At 29.3% G+C, this 24933-nt stretch overlaps 1 protein-coding gene across 2 annotated transcripts in view; it reads left to right on the top strand.

Moving 5' to 3' along the window:
• Window positions 1–24933, top strand: part of THADA (Thyroid adenoma-associated protein homolog) — a 108636-nt gene that overhangs the window by 54111 nt on the left and 29592 nt on the right. For both annotated transcript variants that reach the window (XM_067287833.1, XM_067287834.1), the window contains 8 exons: window positions 138–239; window positions 3538–3667; window positions 6829–6971; window positions 10609–10970; window positions 12101–12246; window positions 15739–16001; window positions 16084–16193; window positions 20007–20136. In XM_067287833.1, coding sequence (XP_067143934.1) covers window positions 138–239; window positions 3538–3667; window positions 6829–6971; window positions 10609–10970; window positions 12101–12246; window positions 15739–16001; window positions 16084–16193; window positions 20007–20136 — 1386 coding nt within the window. The remainder of the gene's footprint in view (window positions 1–137; window positions 240–3537; window positions 3668–6828; window positions 6972–10608; window positions 10971–12100; window positions 12247–15738; window positions 16002–16083; window positions 16194–20006; window positions 20137–24933) is intronic.

Genomic DNA, 24933 nt, shown 5'->3' with positions numbered 1-24933 from the left:
TCAATATATAAATTTATTTATTTTAAAAATTTTTAAAATATATTTTAATTTTTATTATTGAAACATAATTCAAATTTTTTGTAATATTTGAGTATTTTATAATTTTTATATAAATATTCAATTTCACTATATTTCAGTTATTGTCAAGGATCAGAGACAGTGGAAATATTTTATTAAAACATATGAAGAGGAAAAAGAATGATAAAGAGGATGTTCCAGAATTAATTAAAATTTATAAGGTTAGTATTTATGTATATTAATGCAAGTAAATATTTGCATATTTTACTTCTTTGTTCTTCTTGATAACATTATTTATTTATACAATAAAATTTATTTTGATTTGTTATGAAATATTTTTCTAGTTTCAAAATGAATGGCAGAAGAATAGAAAATTATGAATAAATAATTAAGCTACTAATAATTTTATTCTTGTTATAATGTATAAGAAATGTAAATTTGTGTTTGCATTTTATTATTTATTATTGGTATACAAAATTAACAATGTGTAGTAATGCAGTTTGTTGTATATATATATATATATGTTGTAGGAAAAAGTTATAATGAAAAGTTTTTAAGTGAGAAACAGATGTACTTATTTTTAAAATAAATTTTAAATTTAGTTTCAGACTAATTTTAAATCCAAAATCTTTAATCTTAAAGCTATCCACCAACCAAAGCCGAATATAATCGGGCGAGAAATGGCTATAATATTAATAATTAATAGACAATTTGGCATTAGAGGTAGACGTTAGGTGCCATCTCTTAATAAATTTAATAATTACAATTAATTAAATAATTTAAATAATAATTTAGTATTACTGGAAGAAAAGAATCGGCCCGAAGCGGGACTCGAACCCGCAACTTCTGCTATTCGTGCAGACATGTTACCAGTTACGCTATTTGGACCTGGACATTTCTCGCCCAATTATATTCAGCTTTGGTTGGTGGATAGCTTTACATGTATTGGGTGTAGTAAAGATGTTTGATTATTTAATCTTAAATAATCGATTACATGTTTTTTTACTATCAGCTGTTATTAAATATTTTATTACATATAAGATATTTTATATTTTATAATCAATTTTTTTACTGAAAATTTTACTAGTAAAATACTTAATTTATAAAGATAAATTAATTATTTTTATATTACTTGACTTTTTTCTATTTCATAAGTTATTAAAGTACTTGTATTTGACTTTTATTTTAATAAATTATCTTATTTGATGGTTATTTCCTAAACATTTGCTTGTATTTTTTTTAGGGATATCATTCTTCTGCATTTAACTCAAATTATAGTTCATATTTTTTTTTTAAATGATAATAGCCATTTTTATCAAATTAATTTGTGAATAGGACTGAACTATAAATTTATTAATAAATTATTTCTCATATCTTATTCTTATAAATTTTGTTTAAAATATATATAAAAGTTGCTTTTTGCATTTTGCTAACAAAAATTCAAAAGGTATGTGGATTGTCTTACCATGTTTACTATGAAAAAACAGAATAAAGATCTGGATTCCTGATTTGAGTTTTCTTTAAAACTTTTAAAAAATTTTTTATCAAAGACTCTTTGATAACTCAAAAAAATTCAATTAGGCCTTTAATTTGAATTACATAGGTTCATATCTTGTTTTCTGACCTTTGTTCCATTCAGTTTCAAACCTGTTAAATACTTTATCAAATAAATATTTTTAGGTAATATTTATAGATAGTATATGAATATATTGCTAATTACATTATATCTTATAATATTACGGCTAAAAATTAATGGGATACAGCTTGATCCTCATGCCAGATATCCGATAAAAGGAAGGAAAACTCACTGAATATGGCATTAATAGTTTTAATTTTGTTAGCGCTTTCAACAAACTTAAGTTCGTTGCTAGCAAAATAAAAACTATTAACATTGTATCCAGTGAGTTTTTCTTTCTTTTAAAAATGAATGGATTTGTATTGTATTTATATAGTTTGTGATGATCAAGTTGATGCATTGCAAGATAAGTGAAATTTTTCACTTTTCTTGCATGCATTTAGTAAATTAGCTGTATAAATTTGGAAGAAAATCTTTTTACTTTTATTAGAATATTTCAGATTTAAATTATTTTGTTTTTTAATCTCTCATTAATTTTATATAAAATTTTATTGAAAAATTGTGAAATAATAGAAAAACAAAAAAAATATTTAACTTAAAAACTAAAATTATGCATTTCACTTATGACTATGAATCCGATTAAATACATAAAAGTGTAAATCTAAATTATTATTTAGAAGTATGATTATATTATTATATGAACATATTTTTATGTTATTAATAAAATAAATATAAATAATCTAATCATTAAAATTATTATATAACTAGCAAATGAGCCTGGTATTGCTCAGGCAGAAAATAATGATAGTGAAGATTAAGGTTATTAGATTATAGCTGATCTTACCCGTTTCCACCGGGTGCAAGAACTATGATAACCTTACTTGAATAAAATGATTAATTTTAAATTCTAAAATCTAAGAAAACTTTGGAACGAATTCAAATATTTGTTCAAATTTGTTTATTTTGGATTTATTGTTTTTAGGTTACCCAAACAATGGAAATGATAAAAATATTTATTAATTTTCAAAATGTATACTATATGTGCCACTATTTACTTTCCTTTGTTACACTTTATACTGACTAAAACTAACTCTCTCCTCCTTTTCCCTGGGAGAGTTGAATTTCAAAAATCCCTTCTTAATGTGCATTCTCATGGCATACCCTACTAATAAACATCGTACTAAACCCGATAACATTAAGCCAATACATTGCCAACTGCTGTAAATAATCAGGCTAATTTTTGGATATATATGATTAAAGATTAAAAATAAATTTGGCACTTGAGGTAGGTGTTAGGCGCCATCTCTTATTAAAATTAATAATTATAATAATTTAAATAATACCCTACTAAAATGCAGTCAAAGATGCAAAAAACCACATCTAAGATAGTACAATAGAAGCAGAGTTCTTCAAGGCAATCCTTAACCCTCTACCTCTTCCCCACGGAGAATTTCCAAAAATTTTTTATTAGGGTTCATTTTCATGGCATACCCTACTAAAGTGCAGTTAAAAATAAACAATTGCATCTAAAATAGTACAGTAGAAGCTGTTTCTTAGGATAAGCCTTAATCCTCTCCCTCTTCCCCGCTGGGGGGGAATTTCGAAAAATCCCTTCTTAGTGTACATTCTCGTGACGTACCCTAACTGTATACCAAATTTTAACTTTCAATTCCTAACTGTTTGGACTCTGCACTTATTATTATTATTATTATCATTATTATTATCAACCCATCTTGATTATATTATAAGGTTACTTATTCAACCAAATACTTTTGATGAGTAAATCAAATTTTGTTTGAATAGCATAGTTAAAAATTTGGTAAAATTTGTTATTTATTTGTTATTTAAAATGGTGATTAATTTTTATTTTATGAATTTTATTGTAAATATATTTAAAAAAATTAATATTAAGTGTAAAATCAGTTTTTTATATCAATTTTAAGGCATTCTTGAAGTGGCTTACAGAATTTTGCTTTTCTTCTCTCAGTCCTGGAGCAAACTTTCCACGTAGATATATGGCTCTTCAAGTTTTATTATTACAAAAATATATATTTACTTCTGAACCAAAATTAGGTAAACAATAATTTATTTTTTATTATAATATTACCAGTTATTTTTATGTATTTCTTTGCTTTCATGTATTTTTCACAATCCAGATGTATCAGGTCAGTCCATAAGTTCGTGCGCATTTTTATGACCTTGAGAAAAATCTTGTTTTGCTGTTAAAAATGTCAGTCTAATGTGATAATTTTTACATCGAAGTGTTAAATTGGATCTCATTCATATAATACTGTTCAGAATTGTGAACATTTCAGTTGTTTATTTTCGTTAAAATGGAAGTAACCGACGAATATAAAAGACACGTTTTATACTTTTTATTTTTAAGTGGTGAGAATGCTACAAATGCAACCAAAAAAATAAATACTGTACATAATCAAATTGTAATTAGTTCAAGGACTGCGCAGAAGTGGTTTGAAAGATTTAGAAACAATGATTTTAGTGTGGAGGATAAGGCTCGTACCGGAAGATCCGTCATCGAATATTCGTTGGTTACTTCCATTTTAACGAAAATAAACAACTGAAATGTTCACAATTCTGAACAGTATTATATGAATGAGATCCAATTTAACACTTTGATGTAAAAATTATCACATTAGACTGACATTTTTAACAGCAAAACAAGATTTTTCTCAAGGTCATAAAAATGCGCACGAACTTATGGACTGACCTGATATTTCAAACAGAATGTAATTAGTACATTCTTTCAAAAAGATTGCTGTTATTATAATTTTATGATTTTGCAATATACAGGGTCCATACAGACCTGGAAAGTCAGGGAATCCACATAAGTTATACCCGGAATCTATCTGTCACTCTCACTCGGTTTTGACCTGAATACATCGTTAGATTCAGTTCGGTATAGGGGGATCTATGAAAACTGGAGTGACCAAAAGAATGGCAAGATTTGTTGTCCTTATATCTCGTAAACTATAAACGAGAATCTAACAATTAAAATTTTGTTGGATGGAAGGTTTATGTTTGTATTTAAAATGGTGAGTACTGGGGTGTGCAGCTGTGAGGGGTTTGCAGTGAATACTGAAAATGGCACTGTCGCATTGCATTTGAGCAGTGTGTAATTTGGATTGCAAAGAGCTAGGGTGTTGAAATTGGTATTGATTTGTACAGAATAACAGGATCTATAATATTATTTAGCAATAATATCTGATAAAATAGAATTTGTAAAGTTATAAGCCAATAAATGTGTGAGTTGAAGAAAATTTTTATAATGTCAAAGAAATTGTAAAGGAAATATGAACAGAAATGTATATTGTACATAGAAGCCCAGGATTATTTTGACAAAATTTCATTAATGAAAATGTATATTGTTGGAAAGAAAAATTTAAAAGAAATCAGAAAAGCCCAAAATGACTAATGCCGAACGATACATAAGCTAGAGCCCTGCTTCTGCAGTTTACGGGATTGGCTTATGGGTGAGATAACATGCAATGCTGACCACAAGCAGATACTGAAACTTTCGCATATTCTTTGTTACACTTCGTGCTTCCAGCTAGGTGGGAAGGTGTACCTATACCTTCAAAAACAAGGAGTACCTATGGGTAGCCCCTTATCTGGGGACTTGGCAGAAATGGTGGTTTGTCGTTTGGAGGCCAAAGTCATCCCCGAATTCTTCGATAACATCAGCCTATATAAAAGGTACATTGACGACATATGCATCATCTGGAAGACGAAACCGGACATCGACAAATTCGTGCGCTGTATGAATGACAACCCATACGGTCTTTTGATCCAGTTGGAACAAATGAGCGACGAAGCGGCTCATTTTTTAGACATTAATATTACCTTTAGCGGTGGAGGTTACGACACTAATGTATACTGAAAACCGAACGCCATCCTGATATACATCCCAGCCGACTGCAATGATCTGTATAGCTACAAACTGGCAGCGTTTAGAGCTCTTACTAGAAGAGCCCACACACACTGTAATAGGGAGAAGGATAAGCAGGAGATAGGGAGGATAGCAGAAATAGCTGAAAACCATGGCTATAACAGGAAGCTTATACTGAGTATAGCAGACGATTAAGAATGCAACCCTGTAAACCAGCTCGATGCGGTTTGGGAGAATAATCAGCGACAAAGTGTGTCTCCCCGTTTTGTTGTTATTACGTATGAACAGCATCTGCACTCCTTATACCGTGAGATCGGTGCATATACTAATACAAAAATAGCCTATAAGTGGAAACCAGACGTCTTCTCCCTGCTTAGGAATGGGAAGGATCCGGTAGATGTTGAAAGGGCGCCGGGGGTATATAGAATTCCACTCCGAGACGATAGATTCGATAGAGATCTAATGTATATCTGCTCCACAAAAAGATCCCTTGGGCAACGCGTCCGAGAGCATAAAACGGATATTGAGAAGAAAAAGATCAATACGGTCTTGGCTGTATACGCCAGTGAAAACGGCATTACGCCGGGGCTGCAGCACGCGACCTTGATAAGGAGAACTAGGCAGGTACACCACCTTAAGTATTTGGAGGCACTAGAGATCTTTAAAGCGGATTGCCAGGGCCTCTCTATCAACTTTAAAGACGAAATACAACTTTTGAAGGCGTGGCAAGCGATGTACAACCCGGCATTATAGCCGCCAACGCATGTGCAGCGATGTTTGTTTATAGTACACATCTGGGGTAGGGGTTGGAATGTATCCGTTACGGGAGTTTAGTTTGTAGGGTCACTCTCTACTTAGATCCCACCTGAAGAAGGTCCTAAGGGACCAAAAACGTTTATGGATAAATATATTTGTGAAGCTATTTAAGGTTATTAGAGTAGAAGGTTATATTTGCTCTTGCTTCGTTTTCTTGCGATGGATTTTACATAGTGCTGTCTCACAAAATTGTTATTCACCATGTATTAATTTTAGAATTAACTCTTGAATCTGAATCATGATTTAACTCACTGACACTGATTATTGAATTTTAGTTCTTCATTTAACTGTTTTGTGAATAATTTCAATATAGTACTGTTGTATTGTTGACTCAAATTCTCTAGCTTGGAAAGATTTGAATAATTATCTTTCTTTTGTATTAGCTATATTTAACATTCATAATTTATAATTGTTTTTTAATGTTTTTTTAGTTCATATAATAAAATAATGTATATTTATTTAGTTTTTTTTATAATCTGACATTGAATTTATTGAAATGTTTTCATTACAGCTATGGCATTATATGAAAGTATTCCAAACAATGAAAATCAAGCTCAAACACTATTTGAATGTTTGAAGGATACATATGAAAATAATAAGATTGCAATATTAGATTTGCTTAAATCATGTCCGTCTGATTTATTAAATTTTCAGGTAAACTTAAGTTTCTTAATGGTTACAATTTGATCAAATTGATTAAATTTGTTTTGTTTTATGTTTTACTCATTTATTTATAATTTATTAAGAATAATTAAGAAAGGTTTGTCCAGTTGACTAGTACCATAATTTCATGCAGATAATCTATGATGGTGTATAATGTAGAAAATTACTAAAACAGAAAAAAAAGCCTTTACATAATTCATACCACTAAAACTTCCACATTTTTGGAGTGGTCAGTGAAAGCATAATACTTAGCAATGTGCAGTTTAGAAAATGTCTTCTCAAACATTATAATGTTATTTTTCTGTTTCATTTCTATTAGCAGTACACATTACAGATGGAATTATAAAAACTGAAATAATTCAAATCAGTAGAATAGAAAATGGTCATATCATTAAAAAATAAAATCACAAACATTTTAAACTTACGAATTAAAGAACATGAAAGTAATTTCATAGTCAAAAATACATATTGATTTAATAGAAAATAAATACAATTGTAAAGCAAAACATATCCATGAAAAATAAGGAAATTTATGGTTAGTACTATCTATTTACTTCACCAGATTAGAAAATCACTTGCAGAAAACTGGAAATCAATATACTAATAACTCTACACCTTATATAATTAGCTAGCAAGCCAGGGTGTTGGCATGTTGGGACTAGGCTAAATTATTAAAAAAGTGTTTGACATCAACAAATTAAAATCAATGGAAGAATTTGAAATTTTCCAAGCTTCTAGAAAGGGTATATGCATTAATTTCAAGGAGAAGGAAATGTTATCCAAAGCTTGACAATCTCTACTTGATAACCCAAAGAGAATGACATAGGATAGATTTCTATCTACAAGATCTCTGTGTAAGAGTTGTGGAAAAGGTTGATGTGTTTCCAACGAGTAAGTGGAAGGCATGCAGCAAGTGTTTGTCCAAAATCCAAAGAAGCCATTCACAAGGCCTCTTGTGAACTTTGAACACTGAGGTTATCTATATGATTTTGCATAAGCAATTGCAGCTGTATGCATACAAGATACAAGTGAATAGACTTCTTCCTCCTACATAGTCACCATGTTACTTCTCTAAAAATGCCACCACAAATCAATGTTTTGAGTATATGCAGATGAATGTTTTGAGTATATGCACATGAAATTTGAAGTATTAGCTGACTTTTCAACAGATGAAACGTCTGTTGAAAAGTCAGCTAATACTTTAAATTTTATTTCTTATTATTCATATCTTATTATTTTCATCTTATTAACATATCTTCATAACTCCATTTTACACAGACATTTAAAACTAGTGAGATTTGAGTGGGATACACTGTATATATAATTATATTCAATAATTATAATTAATTCAAACATTTCAACAACAGAAAGCATAAGTGAACAAACATATTCATTTGCAAACCATTAGTTGCAAAACAGAAATGTTTCTAAAACAGCAATGTATGTAAACACAAAGCATCACAATGTGAAGGTAATGCATGTGATTTAATTTTTTGGATTGAAAAAAATAGATTACTGTAATATAGAAAGTAAAGTAAATTTTCTTGAAACTTGCCTATCACAACAAAGACTAATATGTTAGATCAATATGCTAAAAAAGAGTGATGAAAAAGATAATGAAAATGTAAAAAATAAAATTACGCTTATCCAATGCATAAAGTATGTTGTCTTCTTGATGCCGCATTGACTTCACAGAACAGTTAGCAACATTCTTGCTAATTTTTAAAAGTGATTCACTGTATGTTTCGATAAATAAATGATCTACAAATAAGTTATAAGAGACCAATTGAGAAAACGTTTTTAATTCCATAAATATGAACTTGAAAACCCAATCAATCTTTTGGATTAAAGTTGAGATTATCAAAAATGTTATTTTCTTAATAACAAATTCAAAATTTGAATAAATTTAAAAAATTTCGAATGATAGTTTCAAAGAAATATCCAAGAAATTATAATTAATTTAACAAAAAACAAGTGCATCTACACTTAGCTTTGCATTACACATTAAAATTATTCTTTAAAACTGGAGCTAATGTATAATTGATAACCAAACTGACCTTTTGTACACTTCCAGCAGTAAATGTAAAACAAGCATTTTCAGCCTGGTTCAGAGGCTAGCATCTGGATTCTATAGATTTTCTTCTTTTTATTCTTTTTTAGACAAACTTTTGGAATTTAAAAAAACAAAGTTCTGGGACAAGATCCATTTAAACCAACCAAAAGAACAAACCAAAACAAATGAAGAAAAACCTTCTATAGAAGCCTGACACTGGCTCCCGAATGAGGCCAAAAATCATTTGCTGTTTGTTTATACTGATGACATTGCTGGAAACATATGAAAGATCAGTTTGGTCATCAATTACTCTGTATTACAGTTGTTCTTGGTTTCCACAGCAGGGGGAATTAGATAAAGAGGCCAGAAACTAGAAAAATTCTTAATGTGACAACTAAGGAATTTTTTTTTCTAAACTTGAAGAAGTTTTGAGAAAGCAATCCCAATGTCATTTGAAGCATTCAAATTATTCAATTTAAAGTCATGTTCTCTGTTACAAAAAAATTTATAATTATGTAGTCAATAATATATATATATACTGTATATATATTTGTCATATTTTATGAATCTATTGAATAAATAGTTGGACAAGTTCATTTTTTAAGCAACAATACAATTTTAGATATTGTCTAATAAATTTCTCAGTTTACAAAACACTTCCATAAACTAAGTTCATTATATGATATGAGATTTATCAATTTAATAAATTTGAAAACTTATTAATTTAAAAATATTGTAAATTTATTTTTCACCAAATTAATGTGTTTGTTTTAATTTTTAATTAACTGATAAAGAATTCAGTGTAAAGTGTATTGTTTATTATGTTATAACAATAATAAGTGATAATATGAAAATATTTAGATCTTTAACATGTATAAAACTAAATAATCAAAATGATTGAGAGACTGATGTTGCACAATGCTATGTAAAAGAATATTATGTAAGTAATAGACTTTATTAAATATTAAAAAAACTTTATTTATTTTAAATTATAAAGTTTGAGTTAATATACTGTATATTTCTGCAGATAAAACAACCTTCAGATAAGACAAGGTATAAATTTTCGTCAAAGTTTATAGTTTTAGCATATATCTGTCCTATAAGATAACCCCCAAACTATCAATAGCCTATGAATTTAGTTTAGATCAGTGATCATCATCTGGATAATAATACTGTATAGCGTATATGGAATTATGTCCTATTTGTAATTTTTCGAATGAACAAATTTTATTTTCTGCCTTGCTATCATTGCAAACATTCGCACTGATTCGGACATTCGGGTAATGACCTTGACTATTCAAAAAAAGTCGTATGGGTTATTCTATTTTGTGGACATGCCCTACTCTCTACTAGTATATAATTACTGTTTGTCCATTTTTTATAAAGGTTTTAATTTATATAAAGTTCAATCTAATTTTTTTGTATCTGTCCTATAAGACGACCCCGGATTTTGGGGGCCTTTTTTTATGATTCAACTATCGTCTTATTTGCAGAAATATACGGTAATATCCTTTTCATTTGTTTAATAAATTTATTTTTCATATTTTTATTTTAAAATGTTAATTTCATTTCTAGAAAAAGGATGTAGTAAAAGAAATATTTCAAACTTCCTTAATTTTGGCATCAAGTACAAAACCACCTGAATCTCTCACAGCAGCTTATTTATTTCGTTTACTTATATTACATAATAGTACACAGGAAATTGCATTTAATATTTTAAGTGAATTTTACGGAGAGCACGACGAATGTCTTCAGAAAATCAAAACATTCAGCAACAGCTTTAAAACTACATGCCTTGTTGTTATAAAAACATTACTGATTCAATTGAGATATCATCTAAGTAGAGCAAATATAAGTTTATTAGAAGCTGCTGCTAACAATCCTCTTTATGGTATTATAACCTGCATAAGATATGTATTAGCTGATGCTGATTTAAGGTAAGTTTTGTTAAATTTTAAATGTATATATATATTATATTTTTATGTATATTTATATTTTTTTATTTTGTATATAAAGTGAAAACTCAATTATCCAAACTTGATGGGACCAGGGATCTTTCAGATAAATGAAATTTTGGATAATCCAGAACTTTGTTTGCTTTTGTGTTTTGGGTACATTAAGCACTGTACTTTTAAAGTTTCTTAAACTATAATTACCTTATTCAAAGGTAAATTAATTTACTCAAAATCTAATGTAATGTTATGTATATATAACCTAGTTTTGTGGTGCTACAATCAACAGATGACAGTGATTTTCAGTTTCATAGAAAGTTTGGTTTCTGTGTATTTCCACTGTATATACATGTGTATGTTATTTTAGATAAATAATTTGTATGAAAAATTTATTTATTTAATTTATAAAAAATGAAAAAATAAATTTTATCAAAATGTCAAGAAAGAAATAACCAATTTTTCCATTCCAGATTCTTATCAGATAAAAGTTTATGAGCACTGTTTAATGTTAAAATCAAAATTCATATCAACATTCTAAAATTTATTTATTTTTTTGCCTGAAGAAGACATTCCATACATGTCAAAAGTGCTTGTAAAATATTTTGTACTTGTTTTGTGTTTTACTCATCAAAATCTTATTAATAAACAGTGCTCATAAACTTTTATCTGATGTCAAGAAAATAATAACGCTTAATATTTGTAATATTTTAATTAAATTTATCTGGGCAACATAACATTACTATAAATATTAAAGCAATATACAAATATTAAAGCACAATTCTTACTAAGGCTACCAAACAAATACTCTATTTAAAAATAAGCAGCTTTGACCAGAAGAACCATTGTTCTTGCTTGTTATTCTAAAACTTAATTTAAATTATTTGTTCATTTTAGTTCAAAAGCTTGTTCTATGTTTCGTTTTTATATATGCTGTTCTTAACTGAAGATTGCTCAAAGTGAGCCGAAAATATTTTTAAAATAAAGAATGTTTTGTAATCTTAGTAAGCAGTATGGTTAATATTTGTTCAACTATGGTGCCAAGTTTTGTGAATCATAAAAGCAATATACTTCAGAGAAAAAATAATTTATAAAATTTTATTGAAAAATTCTTGCAGTTCTGATTTTGATAAAGAAGAATCTGTCTGTTGGAAAGAAACTCTCTCTCAATTAATAACATATTGTTTTGAAACTACTAATGCAGTATCACCTATTGTATGCAATACCTCTCCAGAAGGACACTTGCCAATGGATACTGATCCAGGTAATTTAGTTTGACAATTTTATTTATAGATATGTCTGTAAAATAAATAAGTCTATCTGTCTTTCAGTTTTAGAATAACTTTAATTTTATATTAATTAAACAAAATTTTCTTTATTTTATTGTGTATTCTTTGGTGTAAAGTACTAAAGTTTTTTAGATATATACTTGTTTACAGTTAAATTAATTAATATGTGACTATAAAACTTATAACCAACTCTCATAATTTCTATGTTTAATAATGACAATTGAAAGTTTCTAATATATTGAAAATTGATATCTGCTGACACAATTTAGACTTAAAAAATCATCTTTAAAAAATATATGAAGATAAATAAATTTACTCCATTATATAAAAATAAATATTTAATTTACTTAATTACTACAAATCTGTTGAATCAATATTATTTTAAACTGAAATTCATTTCATGCCACTATAAATATATGTTAGGCTCAAAGACCGAAATCGCTCATTGAGCAAAAAAAACAACCACAATGCATTGTGGTCATTTCAAAATGGCCACAAAGTGAAATTCATGTTGTGGCTTTCATGATATTTGACCACGACGTGTTCTGGTTAGGTTGGTTAGGTTACTTGGTTGCTTTTCAACAACATGTAATCATTTGTGAAAATCTGTTGCAGTACTTGATATGTCAATGTTTTCTAACAACTAATGTACTAAAAATAATTACTTTGTCAGGAACTTTTATTAAAAAAATCAGTGTTTTTTATGAGAATCAAGAATGTTTCAGAGTTATTTATTTTTACAAGAATTATTATCGTGACATTTCGAGTTGCATTTTATATTCTTTAAGTGACATTTGCATTTTTTATCAATACAGTATCTTTTACAGTGACACATTATAAAACCTTGCTTACTTCCAGATGTTAATGTGGATGCTGAGCGATGTGTGAAGTTGAGGGTATGTCCTGAATGTTTATGAAGTTACTCTCAGAAAGTGTAAATTCATTACAAGCATAAAGTCAAAGACCCTTGTTTCTTAACTGATAAAGACCTGATGGATTAATGCTCATTACAACAGCTACAAAACATTTCTGGGAGCTGCACATTCTCAATCAACATCAGGCACTCTAAAACATTTGAACCAATCTCAAACTGTCTGAGTAACCTAACCTAACCAGAATGCATCGTGGTCAAATATCACGAAAGCTACAACATAAATTTCGCATTGTGGCTGTTTTGAAACAACCACAACACATTATGGTCGTTTTTTTTGCTCAATGAGTGATTTTGGTCTTTGAGCCTAACACATATATTATATATCTATTAAATGTTTCATTACAATATAAATTTACTTGAAATTTAACTGCTGTTTATCAGTTTTAATAATGTTATTCAATGTATAATTTTTAAGAAACTGTTTAATTAAAAGTTTAATCAATTTAAAGTTTTTATGTAAAATAATTTTATGGAATATTTAATTGTCTTTTATCTAACAAATATAAAATCTGCAATTTCCAAAAAAAAAAAGTTTTTTCCTTCATATACCCTTATAAAAGTTTTAGCATTTTAAATTAAATATTAATTTTATTTACTGAGTTTAATTTTTAAACATATCTACTAACTTAAGGTAGTTATTTATATTAGGGCTTATCACACCAGTGAACTGAACACAAAATTTCTTAAATTTAATACAGTAGAGCGTCAAAAATTGGCGTCAATTGGGGACTGGGGTTGTTCCAATTAGTCATTTGTTCCAATTTCCGACTTTGTACGAAAAAATATATTAACCTGTCCGATGTTCAAATTTTTCTCCGTTGCGTGTCGCTTCGTGTTGAATTTTCGTCGATTTTAAGCCTAACGAAAATTTTTATAATAATAATCGAGGCTATCGTATCGTTAAAAATTATTTCTGCATTTTGTACAAACAAAATAAATATATTGAAGAATATAAAAAACATGAAAATTATACTTTAGAAGTAAATCTAGTATCAAAAATGTTCGATTCAGCACGACACAGTTTGACTGAAAATCATTCCAATTTCCGGCCATTTCAATTACCGACATTCCAATTAACGACGCTCTACTGTATATAAATATATATTAGATGATATATTAGATGATCATCATTATGATTCAATACACAATTCTTCTCTATTAGTGACTCCATAATTCAAATAAACAAACATTTACATGAGAAAGAAGTGACAAATAATAATTCAAAATAGAAATGTTTATAAACTTTATAATATTTCTGATATATTTAATATACTTTTTTGAATAAACAATACTTCTGTTTATTCAAAAAATCAATATGTTCAAGTCAAAAATCAATAATATCAAGTTATGTTACAGTAGAGCATCGATTATCCGAAACAATTTGGGACTGGGATTGTTTGGATAACTGATCATGTACGAAAAAATATATTAACCTTTCCCATGTTGAAATTTTTCTCTGTTGTGTGTTGCTTTGTGTTGAATTTTCGTCGATGTTAAGCCTAATGAAAATTTTTTTAAAATATAATCGTGGCTATTGTATGGTTAAAAATTATATCTTTATTTTGCAAAACAAAATAAATATATCGAAAAATATAAAAACAAAAAAAATTATATTTCAGAAGTTAATATCAAAAAACTTTCGATTCAGCACAAAACACATCCCTACACACAATCTTCAGAAAAATACCACACAAAACAAGCAAAGCTCACCACTCACGATGGGGAAAAAGCCTCATTCAAATACTGGCACATCCTTAAGTACTTTCTCATGGTCGCACCTGTATTGCCAGCTAAAACATGCAGACCAACAAAAATAATATTGGAGTAGCTCAAGACATAGCCAAATATTGCAGCACCACAGCACTAGCGGAAATTTGAATTTGCCGACTGGAATGCTTTCGGTTAACCAATGTTTTGGTTGATCAGTATTTGGATAATTGATGCTCTACTGTATTAGTTTTTGAAATTACTACAGTATGACTAATTTTATTATTTTATAAAATTAAAAATTATTGGAATTCCTAACTAATCATCAGAAAGATTGAGATTTGAAAAAGTTTTTTTGAATACTTATTTCAAATATTTTAAAGTTAAAATTTATGTGAAAAATGTTAATGAGTTTGTTACTCTTTCTGTAGAGAGTTATAAATATATCTTAATATTTGTATAATATACATAAAATCAAATAAAATTATATTTAAAAATATTTGAAATAAGTGTTTGAAAAACTTTTTCAATTTTCAATCTTTCTGATAATTAGTTAGAAATTTCTATAATTTTTTAATTTATAAAATATATACTGTTGCATATATTATGCAACAGTACATATTTAGAAACTGCTACTATTTATTTTTTTTTATTGCTTGATGTATAAGCTCATTCAATCTAATGTACTTCATCATTTTTTAAAACGATTTGATAGAAAAAAAATAACAATAATAAATCATACTGCATGAAATAGAATACTGTTAAAAATTTTTAAAGTCTTTTATTAATCTTATTAGATTATAACTAACAAAGTTATGATTTTTAGAAACATTGAATCAGTTACAGTCAGCGGTACAAAAAGCAATTGGTCGACGTTTTGAAACAGCACAAATAGTTAAAAATTTAAATGATGATTATTGCAAGTCTTTTGTAACAATTGATGTAATGAAAACTAGAGCAGTGACAGCACAAATGTTATTATTATGCAGTTGGAGAGCACATAAAGAAGTATCATTATTGCTTGGTGATATTTGTCAAAAAGTCCCTATTGCAGAAGAAAATGATAATGGCCTTATTTCTTGTGACCAGGTTTAAAAATTTTTCTTTTATTGTTTTTTTTCTTTTATTTACTGTCAAAAATAACAAGGATTTAAAATTTTTATTTTGATAGATTTTGAAAATAGGTGAATTTTTTAATCAACAGTTAGCTGAAGTTAAACATCGTGGAGCTTTTGAACAAGCCTATATAGGATTTTCAAAATTATGCCACAGACTTTGGAGGTAATTTCTTATTTTGTTATAATTTTTCATAGTATATAATAAAAATAAATTTCCATAACATTATTAATTTATCATTATTTTTTAAATAGAATTAATGATCAATGGGATCATTTTTACGCCAAATACTGTATAATAAAATGGAGAAAACTCCGAGATTGGAGTTATATGTATGCTTTCTTATCGCAAGCATTTTTGATGAACCTATAGTCATTGTCATCAGGTGAATACGGAAATTTACTAAAAATAAATGAAAATAATCCGATGAAGAACAGAACGCTTAAAATTCAAATTAAAAGTTTTGTCTAAATCGTTAAGAACACGTAACAAATATTCAAATGTGTTCGAAATTGAATGAGCAGCAAGCTCCGTGATATTCAAAGTGGTGCATGCGGTCCATGCTCACTCTATACGTATACTGGAGGATGCTAATAGTTGCTTAATTGCTTGTACAGTGTGACCCATACACTGGGCAGGTCAAGGGTAGGAGTGTTGTATGCATCCAAGGTAGTAGTACGAAGAATCCTAGCGGAATTCATTATGAGAGAGATTGAGCACAAAACGTTCAATTCCTTGCTTTCCATCCACTACCCGTGGCTGTATTTGCATTATGTTGATGATATTCTCATAGTGTGGGAAGACACAGATGAGACGTTTCTCACCTTTATGCAGCAACTCTCAAGTATATATCCTTCCATCAATTTTACTTGGGAGAAAGAAAACGATGTTGCAACAACGTTCTTAGATTTGCATGTATGTAAATCTCCTGAAGGACCACAATTCTCGGTTCACTACAAATCTAACATGGCATCACACGTTATCCCAACAGAGGCCATTCAGCCTTCATAATATGTTAATGCCGCCATTGCTGCCCTCATCAGAAAAGCTTTCTTACTATCATCTTCGTAAGCACTGGTAAACATTGAATTAGACAACATCAGTTTGGCGGTACGCACTGCTGGTTTTTTGTGTGCTAAATTTATGCATGTGCTCAATATGGTAGAAAAATCACTAATTCCAAGCACTACGCTATGCAATAAGAGGAAATTTTCTGTGGTCCAAACATCGTTGCCATACCTTTCTATATGCATTTTCTGTATTTTTAAGCAGCGTAACTTTGTCCTACCACTATCCTCACTTCCAAATCTATGCAAGCTCATTTGCAATGATAAGGACAAGTTTTCTACTCTTGAGAAGTCGAGGGTCTATGCAGTTCCACTGGAGAATCTTGCAATGTGAGTAAACACAAGGTATATCGGGGCCACTACTAGAAGGCTTGCTAGCTGCCTTGCGGAACACCAAGAGGATGTTGTGAGGGGTAGACACACCACAGAACTTATGAGAAAGGTACTTGAGCAGAATTACAACCCTTTATGGTCCCAATCAATTATGCTCATGAGCTGTAAAAATTGGAAACTCATTTCTATATGGGAATCTCTTCTTACTACCACCTTGGATACATACAACACTCCTACCCTCGACCTGCCCAGTGTATGGGTCATGCTGTACAGTACAAGCAATTAAGCAACTATTAGCATCCTCCAGTATACATAAAGCGTGAGCCTGGAACCACGCATGCTCCGCTTTGAATATCACGGAGTTTACTGCTTGTTCAATTTCAAACACATTTGAATATTTGTTACATGTTCTTAACGGTTTTGACAAAAGTTTTAATTTGAATTTTAAGCGTCCTGTTCTTCATCGGATTATTTTTGTTTATTTTTAGTAAATTTCCGTATTTGCCTGACATGATAACTACAGGTTCATTGAAAGTGCTTGTGATAAGAAAATATACATGTAATTCCAATCTCAGTGTTTTCTCCATTTTATTAAATAGAATTAAAAGTCATAGATTATATATATTTGAAAAATTAAATTAAAGAATATACAGAAAATTAATTTTTTATGTAATATTATATTGTAGTTTAATATATTTAAAACATTGAAAAACACATTAATATTTTTGAAAATTTAACTCAATAAAATTAATTGTTTATTACGGCTTAAAAATAAATTCAGATTAAATAATGAATAAAAATGAAGTAAATGTAAATAGGACTTTAAATTTTTATGCATTAATCAGTTATGATTGAATATGTAAAAATATTACAATTATTCATAAATGCTGCTGAACGAATTATTCTTAAACACATACAACTATCAATCTTAATTTTAAAACCAACTTTGACAATGTTTTTGATCTAATAATAAATCTGCTTCAGATCTATAAAGCATAATATTTTAATTTTGGAATTTACATATGATTGTTACAATATTAATTCTCACATAACTCTAGATGAAAAAGTGTAGAATAACTGTTGAATTTCAAATGTATTCCTAAATTATAAATATTGTAACAATCACACATACATTCCAGAATTAGAATGCTAAACTTTATGGAAGAAATTTATATACTCACATACTACGTTAAATATAGGTTACAGAGGAAATATACTGTCTTTTGGCATTAAATTTATTTACTTGAGAAATTGAATATATACAAATATTTTCAACATTTTAAAATGTCATCCTCAGGTGAACAAAGAAGATACAAAATTTGATTAGCAATTTTAAAAAATTTTTTACGTTGACCAAACATAAGAACATGTTCTAAATCTAAATGTGTAGTAAGTGCTAGAATTAAAACATGTGAGTATAAGTTTTGATTTAAATTTAAAACAAATACAGAGGATATTCACAACATATATAAAATGTGGTTAAATAAAATACAAAATTGGATAACCAAAATAAAATAAATATAGTGTTAATAAAAATAATATAAAAACAAAATAAGGCTAAAACAAAAATAAAAATCTAGATATTGATAATTAATAAGAACATAAAAGTTAAGGTTTTAAGTTTTTGTAAAGTGTTATCCATATAATATATCAGAGAGTTTGAGATTGGGAGAGTTGCAGAGTTTTAACAAAGTTATATATAATGACTCCCAGATGAACAGGAATATGCAATCCAAACATTATTTAAGAATGGAAGTTTAGGCAATAGTGGTGTAAAATTATTTTCTAGTATGTTTCTTGAAAGGTCAGCAGAGGTTGTGCTACATTTAACATCATCCTGGTTTGAAGCATTAGAAAACTTACATAAAAAAAATATAATTTTTTTTGAGTCTATTCTTTAATTCTTTTTACACTCCAACTCAGAAGTAACAGCAAAACTGGCTCGAAGATATAACTAAATCTCTTCAATAAAACAGCAAACATAGAATATCAAAAAATTACACAAATTAAAAATGATTAAAATGCCAACCTTTTATTGTAGGATTTGGCGCACAATTTTTCACAATATCTACTGTGTCTTGTAGCCATATCATTTAACTGCTTGAAGCCCTCTGGTAGATATTGTGAAAAATTTTATTAATGTTTTATCGCAAAAGTGCTGAATCCTACAATAAAAGGTTGGCATTTGATCAATTTTAACTTGTGTAATTTTTTAATATTCTATGTTTGCTGTTTTATTGACGATTTAGTCATGTCGAGTCATAGGTGTGCCACAAGTAGAAAAAGGTTGCGGAACACTGATTTAAACTACAATTAAATGTCAAGCAAATTATTTAAGCTATTTAAATAAACACAAGACGATGATAAATATAGCACACTTTCTACTGACCTTGCAGAAAAAATTTGACCTGTGTCAGGTATCGGAGACTAATATAAAACTATTGTGTAAAATTTAATACTATATGTTTTTTAGATTTAAAATAAGATATAATGTAATATTCTGAGATGAATACAAGTTTAATAATAACGATTTAATTTTACAATGATTAATTGTTTAACTATTATCATCATTTTATAGATCTAGCAGAACATCTTTGCATCACTTGCCAAAAATATGGCTACAAGAATTATTTGATTCATTATGTGGAAAAGGAGATTTAAAACTGTGTCCAACTAGAAGAAGTGCTGGAGTTCCATTTGCTGTTCAGGTTAACTAAATTAAAAACAATTATTAGAAATTTAATGGTAACCTTTTTTGAGTTAATTGAATGATGGGCAAGAATTAGAGCCAGTGATATAATATTAAAACAAAAATTTTGACTTTTATGGAAGTTAACCAAGTCTTAGTAGAAGGATAAATGGCTATTATGGATATCTGTAATTGCTAAATTAAAAAATTAAAAATATTAGAAAATAGAAGCAGACAAAAATCTCATAATTGGTATAGTGACAAATAAAAGATTTCCTGCTGTCATTAAAAAATGTTACTGTAAATTTCAATATAAATTATAATAAAATTTCAATATAATTTTTTTATAATTACACGGTATTCTTCTTTGTTGGAGTGTTATTGACAAAAAAGAAATTTGTAATAATAAAAAGTTATAAATAAACAACAACTAACCCGTTATATACAAAGACCAACAACTGCCGAATTATCGGGCTAGCAAATGGCTATAGTAATATTAATAATCAGTAAACACTGATCCTTGAAAACTCAATTGCTTTTTACGAAGAAAATAGTCTATGAACATCCAATAGAGTTAGTGATTACAAAACTTTATAAATTCGAAAATTATTCAGATTTCTAAGTTATTGCAATTTACTATTCTGTAACAGATAGCTGCTCTCTGCTTATTTGATTTTTTTAAAACATAAAAAGTAGAATTGACAATTAAGTTTTATTATATTATATCTTTTTTAGGGAAATATGTTTTGTTTACACTAGATGTTAATTGACAACTATCTGAGAGAGTAACTGTTATCACTTGTTTAGAAAGAAAGTGATCTTAAGATTAAAAAAATGAACAAAGAGATGTGCATACAGTAACACAATGCCAAAAGGAATGTAGCAACAAGCAAAATGGGAAGGAATGACTATCAGCAATATGTTACAAGATCAGATATCATCTCTTTCTGCCAATCAATATTAGGAATGGAAAAATACCTAGAAAAAATTTCCTGAAAGATTTTTATCAACAGAAAGTACTTTACAATCAAAATCAAAAATTATAGAATAATTAAATGTTTATGATTTAACTAAACAAAATAAAGTTATCTTTTTATATTAAATTATAATCTGTTTTCTTCCTTTAAATACAAAACTTGTTTATATTTAGATATATTTATGAATGAAAAAATATATTAATCCAAAATAGTATTTTGCTTAAATTATGTAAAAACCGTAGCCAAAACAATTGTGTAAATTTAGTGTAGGATATGATAGCATCATTTTTATTTTGATGTATACAAACTATTGATTCATTTGTTGATTTGTTCTAGTGGCAAAATGATTCATTTGCAAACTATGATTTATTGGCAATAAATGCTTAATGTTCGTTACGATATCCTTTATAACAAGCATTTATTTACACCTGAAGTTTATTGGTCTCATTTTGAGACACCTTATATTTATATTAATGTAAAATAACTCATATAAACCATATTCACAAATCTTAAAATATAAAGATATTAAATATAATTAGTTAGTTCATTAATTTACTTACATGATTTATAAAGAAATGAGAATGTTACAGAATAATGATTATATTTTGATTATACAAAATATTAATCTGGCATAATATTTTTGTTCTGATTTTTGAGCTACTTGTTTTACAAGTACATGTTGTAGCTATAAATATACTATTATATTCCATATTTAAATATATGCAAAATATTGTGTGTAGTTTATATTGGTTCTTGAATAAAATTATTATTATTATGTTGGGTTAAGTGAGATGTACTCGGTTAACACCGGTGGCTGTGTACTATGCCGGACCAAAGTCAAGGCATAGTAACCAAAACAGAAATTAAAGAAGTGTATCAGTGTGTGTGTCTGTATTCAGGAATTTTCTCACAATATGACATGTATTCAATATAGTGGCCTTCTGTAGTGTGATGTATGTGTTTCTATTCAATTGTAATATGGCTTTTGTGTAGTGTGTGTGGTATGACACCTGTAGAGGAGAGAACAACAGGTACAATAAGCACCCTATCCATCCTCCACAGATGCCTTATTTCCTGGGCGAGTTCTGTGTACTTGCTAATTTTTTCAGTGCATGCGTTTTGTATATTGTGAGTGTTTGGAATGTATATGTCTATAATGTATGTGATTTTATTGTGTTTGTCAATGAGTGTGATGTCTGGTCTGTTGTGGTAAATTGTTTTATCTGTGATTATGGCTCTGTCGTAGTACATTTTGTGCGTATTGTTTTCCAATACTGTCTGTGGAATGTATTTGTAGTATGGCTCGTGGATGTCTACTAATTTGTGTTTCTTTACAAGCTCTTGGTGTATTATATTTGCTACTTGGTTATGTCTGTGTAAATAATCTGTCTGTGCCAAGAGCTTGCAACCAGAGGTGATGTGTTGTATAGTTTCTGGCATGATGTGACATTTTCTGCATGTGTCATTTGTGAGTGTTGCATCTTTGAGTATGTGTTTTCTGTAGTTTTTAGTATTTATGACCTGATCCTGTATGGCGATCATGAATCTTTCCGTCTCCCCAAAGAGGCATCCCCGTGTTAACCAGCTGTTTGACGCAGTTTTGTCAAATTATTATATATGTTGGGTTAAGTGAGATGTACTCGGTTAACACCGGTGGCTGTGTACTATGCCGGAACAAAGTCAAGGCATAGTAACCAAAACAGAAATTAAAGAAGTGTATCAGTGTGTGTGTCTGTATTCAGGAATTTTCTCACAATATGACATGTATTCAATATAGTGGCCTTCTGTAGTGTGATGTATGTGTTTCTATTCAATTGTAATGTGCCCAGGCTTTTGTGTAGTGTGTGTGGTATGACACCTGTAGAGGAGAGAACAACAGGTACAATAAGCACCCTATCCATCCTCCACAGATGCCTTATTTCCTGGGCGAGTTCTGTGTACTTGCTAATTTTTTCAGTGCATGCGTTTTGTATATTGTGAGTGTTTGGAATGTATATGTCTATAATGTATGTGATTTTATTGTGTTTGTCAATGAGTGTGATGTCTGGTCTGTTGTGGTAAATTGTTTTATCTGTGATTATGGCTCTGTCGTAGTACATTTTGTGCGTGTTGTTTTCCAATACTGTCTGTGGAATGTATTTGTAGTATGGTTCGTGGATGTCTACTAATTTGTGTTTCTTTGCAAGCTCTTGATGTATTATATTTGCTACTTGATTATTATTATTATGTTGGGTTAAGTTAGATATACTCGGTTAACACCGGTGGCTAAGTACTATGCCGGACCAAAGTCAAGGCATAGTAACCAAAACAGAAATTAAAGAAGTGTATCAGTGTGTGTGTCTGTATTCAGGAATTTTCTCACAATATGACATGTATTCAATATAGTGGCCTTCTGTAGAGTGATGTATGTGTTTCTATTCAATTCTAATGTGCCCAGGCTTTTGTGTAGTGTGTGTGGTATGACACCTGTAGAGGAGAGAACAACAGGTACAATAAGCACCCTATCCATCCTCCACAGATGCCTTATTTCCTGGGCGAGTTCTGTGTACTTACTAAATTTTTCAGTGCATGTGTTTTGTAAATTGTGAGTGTTTGGAATGGATATGTCTATAATGTATGTGATTTTATTGTGTTTGTCAATGAGTGTGATGTCTGGTCTGTTGTGATAAATTGTTTTATCTGTGATTATAGCTCTGTCATAGTACATTTTGTGCGTGTTGTTTTCCAATACTGTCTGTGGAATGTATTTGTAGTATGGCTCGTGGATGTCTACTAATTTGTGTTTCTTTACAAGCTCTTGGTGTATTATATTTGCTACTTGATTATGTCTGTGTAAATAATCTGTCTGTGCCAAGAGCTTGCAACCAGAGGTGATGTGTTGTATAGTTTCTGGCATGATGTGACATTTTCTGCACGTGTCATTTGTGAGTGTTGCATCTTTGAGTATGTGTTTTCTGTAGTTTTTAGTATTTATGACCTGATCCTGTATGGCGATCATGAATCCTTCCGTCTCCCCAAAGAGGCATCCCCGAGCTAACCAGCTGTTTGACGCAGTTTTGTCAACAAAATCCTGGGCCAGGTCATAAGGATGCCTGCCATGGAGCGCCTTTCGAGCCCACGATTGCTTAATGGTGTCTGTGCTTTTTATATGTTGTGTTGTGTCCATATGATGTGAGTGTAAGTTTAATGGTGTGTTATTCGAGTCTGCTAGAGTTACTGCTTTATGTAATTGTGATGTTTCTTGTTTTTTGTAGAAAAACTCTCGCAGTGACTGTATTTGTTTGTAGTGAAGGTTAACTATGTCAATCAGGCCACGTCCGCCATCTTTACGTGGAAGGGTTAATCTTTCTGTGGCGGATTTAGGATGATGTTGTTTATGCTTAGTAAGTGTTGTTCTTGTTTTCCTTTGGAGTTGCTCGAGATCTGTGTGAGTCCAATGTATAAGTCCAAAAGAATATGTGAGTACTGGGATGACATATGTGTTTATTGCTTTGACTGTGTGTTTTGCATTTAATTGTGTTCTGAGAATAGCATTTAACCTACTTTGGTATTCTTTAATTAATCTTTGCTTTATTTGTGTATGTTCTGTTAGTTTGGCCTGTTGGAATCCTAAATACTTGTAGAACTCGCCCTGTTCCATGGATTCAATAATGTCTCCATTTCCAAGTGCAAAATCTTCTTTCTTCAGGATTCCTTTTTCTATGTGAACTGTTTTGCATTTATCTAGGCCAAATTCCATTTGTATGTCCTTGGTGTATGAATGTGTGATTTGTAGGAGTTGATGAAGTTGTTTTTGTGTGGATGCATAAAGTTTTACGTCATCCATGTACATGAGATGT

This window comes from Centruroides vittatus, unplaced genomic scaffold, assembly GCF_030686945.1.
Source record: "Centruroides vittatus isolate TY-2023 unplaced genomic scaffold, ASM3068694v2 scaffold_712, whole genome shotgun sequence".
Classification (NCBI taxonomy): domain Eukaryota; kingdom Metazoa; phylum Arthropoda; class Arachnida; order Scorpiones; family Buthidae; genus Centruroides; species Centruroides vittatus.
Note: the sequence above shows the minus strand (reverse complement) of the source record. Positions and strands in the feature narration are given on the sequence as shown.